At 28.6% G+C, this 6588-nt stretch overlaps 1 protein-coding gene across 2 annotated transcripts; it reads left to right on the top strand.

The window, feature by feature from the left end:
* The first annotated feature begins 2900 nt into the window (after window positions 1-2900).
* Window positions 2901-3921, top strand: Obp9 (odorant binding protein 9). Of its 2 annotated transcripts, none has more exons than XM_085489250.1 (5): window positions 2901-2954; window positions 3185-3242; window positions 3318-3512; window positions 3721-3785; window positions 3895-3921. In XM_085489250.1, exons 1-5 carry the CDS (start codon window positions 2901-2903, stop codon window positions 3919-3921), a joined length of 399 nt encoding a protein of 132 aa, XP_085345376.1. The 2 variants fall into 2 exon arrangements, with proteins under 2 accessions (XP_085345376.1, XP_085345377.1); XM_085489251.1 differs by having other exon boundaries at window positions 2901-2958; window positions 3192-3242.
* The last annotated feature ends 2667 nt before the right edge of the window (window positions 3922-6588 follow it).

Genomic DNA, 6588 nt, shown 5'->3' with positions numbered 1-6588 from the left:
AATTTTTAAACCGTCAATACAAAGTCAAATAAATAGATAAATAAATAAATAAATAAATAAATAAATAAATATGTAACATATGACAATATAATATATTAAATAGCTTCAAGAACGCGATCATAAATCCCACTGAAATTCTCCGTATCTTTTTGTAAATTAATGCTTTTTCTTTGGTTTTTTATATAGAACATTTCTGCTATTTCTCTTTTTCTCGTTTGTTTTTCTTGATGCAGAATCACAGGAGAATCCCAACGGAACTCATGATCGTTACAAGTCCGATGCAAACTAACAACTGAGTGTGATGTCGTGTCTTTTTTAATGTTATTTTTATGTTCCTTAATACGTGTTTCTAAATGTCGCTTTGTTTGTCCAATATATGTAGAGTCGCAATTCGCGCATTCGATCTTATAGACGACATCGGTTCTTTTTAAGTTATCAATACTATCTTTTCCTCTTTTTATCAAAGTGTCTAATTTTTTTGGAACGGTATATACTACACCGATTCCATTTTTGTTTATGCAACGAGTAATATTTTCGCTCAAATCTCTAATATACGGCAACACTATAACATTTCGTGTATCAAATTTATCTCGATTAGACGCACCAAAATTACCGCCAAATTTAATCGCCCTAAGTCTCCTGTTAACAATTTTGTTTATGACTGTTAACGGGTAACAATTGTTACGAAGAATTCGTTTGACTAAGATGATGTTTTTCTCGTGAAACATAGGGTCAGCGAGTAAAATAGCCCTGTCCACGAGACTTGTGATCACACTAATTTTATAACGCATCGGATGGTTCGAAAGAAAATTTATATAACGGCCTGAAAACGTAGGCTTACGGAACCAGTCAGTTGTCAATTTGCCATTAACTCGCATAACGCTTGTGTCTAAAAAACTTAAGGAACAATTGTTCTCCAATTCAAACGTAAACTTTAGTCGAGTGTGAAAACTATTAAAAATCGTAAGCATATCCTCCACTTTACATTTTGGAATAATTGAAAAAATGTCATCAACATATCTGAAATAACAAAAGGGCTCAAAATCCAATTGACGCAAACAATATGATTCCAAATCGTCCATCACCATATCAGACAAAATTGGAGACAAAGGAGACCCCATAGGCGAACCGAAAACCTGCTCGTAAAATTTTCCATCGAAAACAAAACTAGTCGAGCGTATGACCGTGTCAATAGCATGTAAAAACTGTGCAATGTTAAATGAAGTAAATTGTGAGATATCATCCCAACGGTTTTCTATTGCTGCCTTTATTAATTCCCACGGTGTGTTGGTAAAAAGCGAAGTCACGTCCAACGAAATCATGACATGATCGTCATCAATGTTTTTATCTTTAATAATTTCAACAAAGGACCAACTATCCTTAATGTGAGATCGAGGTTTCATGACTGCATTTTGTAAAATCTCACCTAAATAAGATGCAATGTAATAAACCGGACTTCCCAACGTTGAAATTATGATACGAAGAGGGTAACCTACTTTATGGATCTTAGGTAAACCATAGGCACGAGGCAAATTGCCATTAGTACATCTCAATTGTTTGTAAATTGAATCATCTATGAGTCCATTATCCAACCAAGAATAATTTTGTTAATATATATTTATGTAATAATGAGAATGTGCATATAGCTTTAAAATATATGTATATATATATTTTTTTTAATGTTAGAAAAAATGAAAAGACTAGTTTCGCATAAAATACAACAATATATTTCTTCTTAATATATTATTATTCTTATTTAAATATCGTTAATACATAAGAGACAAATAAAATTAATTCATATATTTTCATTATGCATATGTATATACAGAAAATCCTATGTAAATAACACATATCAGTATTGCTGTATTTTTTGTCACAGAATAAGTATCTTTTTTTGGCAAAATTTCTGGAAATCGATTTTTAATATTTAATAATATATTGATATAATGCACTATCTTAATTTTTTTAATTATTTTTTGCAAAAACACATTTTAATAATTTTCTATTATAAATAATATTTATTATTAATTAATATATTTTTACAATATATTAATTAATAATCGACATTTTTGCTGAGGAAAAATCATCTCCAAATAATGACGGGTACCTTAACTTATAAGGTATTCTGCATATTTTTGTTTATTATAAACAATGCATGTACACATAAAATAAAAACGTATTTTATCAAAATAATTACTGGAGATATTAAAAGAGAAGATCTTGAGCTATTTTATGTGTAGTAAACTAGTAACTTTATGTATAGTAACTTTGTGTAGTAAATATAAATTTAAAGTGTAAGACAGGCAATAGGAGCCAAATCGCGGATGACAGTGCGTTATCCCAACGAAACTAAATTTTTTTTGTTAGAATTAAATATTTATGTTTATTTCCTTAGGGGGGAAGAGGGGATGTATGGAATTAAATCTCTTGTAGAGATTATTCTAATTTTAAATCTTGGCTGTGACCAAGTAAAATTTGGTGCCTTGTGCACAGGTATTTAATTCTAACGAAAAAATTTTAGTTTCGTTGGGATAACGCACTGTCATCCACGATTTGGCTCTTATTGCCTGTCTTACACTTTAGATTTATATTTATATTACAGAGCTTTGTTAAACTCTTAATTTGTGTAGTAAAATTCTTGACATACCGTTTATGTCACGCTACGGTAAATTAATATGACATTTATGTGTGTAATTTTTCAGTCTCATACTCGACATTTATAATACGATTGTGAACGAATTATGAGTTGCTATTAAAGATTGAGTCTAAACAAAAAATTCATGTTTGCTATAATATAAGAGTATAATAGGATTATACTCTCAGTAATCTTAATGTTACTTGACTGTAAACGTCTTTTGAATCAGAGAAACTTGTAGTGCAAAAGATACTCTATTAAAAACATGAAAACTGCAAATATATTACTCGTTGTTTTATTCGGTGTGTTACTTCTGTTAGTAAGTAATTTAAAACATCATTCGCATAATTTAAAAAATTACCTTTTAGAATACAAGGTATTCAAAGTTTTTAATATACTTCTATATATTTATTCGTATAATTTAATTACAATATGGTAATAAAGATTGTTCCGATACATAATTCCAATATTGAAATCTTAAAAATATTTGAACATAGACAAACTTTTTTTACTAATTAATGTATCTATAAAATTTATTCAATTTTATATGTTCGAGCACAAGCAGATATCAAACGAGATTGTCGGCAGCAAACAAATGTTTCTTGGGGTAATAATATTTTTTATATTGTTCGCATATAATTGAAAAGAATGAATTCTCTCTTAATTGGATTATTTAACCCAGCATCCTTGAAACGATTGAAGGCCGGCAACGTTGAAGAAAATGATATAAATTTAAAATGTTACTTGAGATGCTTTATGCTGAAGAGTGGTATTCTTAACGAAAATAACAATATAGATGTCGAGAAAGCTGTGCGTCATCTTCCACGTGATATGCAAGAGTCGTCGAGAGAAATTCTTAATCGATGTAAATCGATTCGTAAGTCTTTTATTCTTATTGCTTTATCGAACAGTATGATTAATTTCTTCTTTTTTAAAATTAATATAAGTTATAGAGTGTACACACACACATATAAAATGTATACATTGCATGTTTTTATTTGTTTTTAAAATATACAATAGAATACAATAAGTTTGAAAAAGGGAAATTGATTGTTGGCACAGCTAATCGAAAAATTAATTTTTAGCAGCGGAAAATAGTTGCGATAGAGCTTTTCAAATAGCTAAATGTTACGTTGAAGCAGAACCAGAAGTAAGAGTTATATACAACGTAAAACTTAAATAATTAAAATAAAATTTGCACTTAAAAATATAATTATAAAATTATAAAAATTCTTATAATGCGTGTATTTTATTTGCAGATTTTAAAAAAGGTATCATTTGTTTAAAGAATGATTGCTTTATTTGTAAAACACTGCATCGAGAAATAGAAATTGTATGGTAGTAAAGTAATATAATAATATAGTAGTATATAAAATGTAGCTTTTTTTTATTTATAATATTATTATCTTTCATATATTAAAAATTATTATACATATGTGTATGTGTAAAATAATTATAAAAATATTAAACTAATTTGACTTTATTTCTATTTTAATTTTCAAATATTGTTTATATAAGTAGTGCAATTTTTATTTAAAAAACACACTTTTTTCACAGATTATACATACTTTTTAGATTAAATAATATAACTGCATAGTGCAATAAATAAAATATATTACAATAATGAAATCTATTTAAAAAAAGGTAAGTTAAGTTGAGATATTCAAATACATCAAAATCCTCTCGAAATTTTCGAATTGTATTATTGCCTGTTTTTTGTAATGTCGAGTGCTCCCTTCGTGTTGGATGTTAAAGTGAAATTCGATCTCTATCACATTTTTTATTTGGATAGTTCAAAGATAGTTAACAGCAATGTAAGTGATTTTACAATATTTGTTTGACACAATAATTCACGCAATATTATTAATAAATTATGAATTCGTATAACATTGTACAATTGTTATGTTAAATAATTCTTTTAAATTATATAATTTCGTAGATCGTAGACTAATTGACATATATTTATATTAATTAGTATATAATTACAATTTTATCCATCGATAAAGACAATTTTTTAATAATAATATATGATATTTTAAATCAGCCAATAGAGCTCAAACGCGAAAAATTAATTCTTTGAAACTGTATCTCTTGGTTTGAGATTACTAATTGTAAGTTCCATATATAAATTAATCTCGAACTTACATATGGAAAAATAGGCGATTTTTTAAATTTAGAAATTATTAATTAAATAAATTTGAAAAATATATATGATTTGTAATGTGTGCACTTTATTATATTCTGGTTAATTTAATAAAATACATGTATATATTTGTTCGCGGATAATCTTTAAAAAAGATGCCGATAGAAATAGATGAATACCCATAGTAACGCGTAATATTTATTTATAATACGTTAAACTTTACTCATTCAACACTACGCACTTTGCCGAAATTTCAAAATTTCTCCAGGATAAAAGAGAATTGTTCGATTAAAGCACACTCATCTTGTAACATATCGAAAAGGATCATCATGTGTGATCATTGCGCGTAAGTATAATTCCTTATTCTGTGTAAGTCTACATTATATGAAGTAATTTTAACCTTTCATTTTAACCTGTCATTTTTTAATGCTTAAAAAACGACGATATGATACGCATAAATAAAAATAAAATTTTTTATTTGTATATATGTATATGACTCTGTTCTAATTACAACTGTGTCGTAAATTATCTCATGCATAATTTATTATTTTGAAACTTTTTGACATAATATTACATGTGTATGTATAAAATGTTGATATGATTTTTAGCAAAATTACTAGTCAAAAAGGATACGCTGGTCAAGTGACTTGTCGATGTGAGCAGTAAGTTTTCATATATGTATATTTATCAATTTATAAATATGTTTGTATAAAATTATTTTCTATAAGACTACGCTACACTGTTTGTTTAAATGATTAATGCGTTCTTTTGAATATTTATGCCTTGTTTAGTGTGTGTTGATAAAACAATTAAAAAAGTTTTTTAATTAATATTAGTCTATTCAAATATACATATGTACATATATATATATATATATATATATATATATATATATGTATATGTTATGTGTTATACTTGCAGGCCCGAGAAAAAGACCGATGCGGCTATTAAGGAAAAAGATTATGGCGGATGTTGCAGCAAAAAGTAAAGAGATTAAAATAATCATTTTAAAGTAAGAAACGAGTCACACGTTTTTAAACACCTATATGGTCGTCTGGTTACGCGATAACGATTTCACGGGCGTTGTGACGCGCAAGTCTCTCTCAGGGACCTTCATTAATTCGATAATTCAGTGATTGTGATTCCCGACTGAAAATGTGCAGAGAAAAAAAAGCAAACGGAGAATGTTGCGGTGCCAAATGTTGCGCCGGTACGAAGGAGGAGCATGGCGGATGTTGTAGTGATGCCAGCACGGATCGTAAGAGCTGCTGTCCAACAGGAAAGTAATTTTCCGATGGTCCAGTCCTTGAGTGCTACAAGGTTAAAAAGGCGGCCATATGGGCTATCTCGAATTAATTCGCGAGTTTGCTCTTTGAAATTCGCATTGTTATGACTTTCACTCGAATATAAAGTGCTTCATCCAGGCACATCCGTTCGATCATTCGTATATTGAATTTTATAAATCACTTAATATCATCATTACGTTTATTCTTTTCTTTTTCTAGAGCGAGAGAGGCAGCTGGCGGTTGCTGCATGTCCGGTTGTTGCAAATATAAAGACGAAAAGAACGAGGCAGATTCAACAACCGCTGATCGCATCAAGCCAAAGAATATTACGGAGAGATGCTGCGGCGAAAATAGTAAATAGTTTTGAGAAATATTTACAATGTATATATTCTCCCTCTTAATTCGAAAAAAGTAAATCTTTTCGCTATTTCTCTTTTGCCACCGTATAAATCGATGATATTCGAATAATAAAAGTTTTAAAATTCGTACGTATAAAATATCGCTTTGTGATTTTAACTGCTGCA

This window comes from Nylanderia fulva, unplaced genomic scaffold (assembly GCF_048542155.1).
Source record: "Nylanderia fulva isolate GAGA-0341 unplaced genomic scaffold, ASM4854215v1 Scaffold8, whole genome shotgun sequence".
In the NCBI taxonomy this organism is placed as follows: domain Eukaryota; kingdom Metazoa; phylum Arthropoda; class Insecta; order Hymenoptera; family Formicidae; genus Nylanderia; species Nylanderia fulva.
This window is presented reverse-complemented; position numbering and strand designations above follow the sequence as displayed.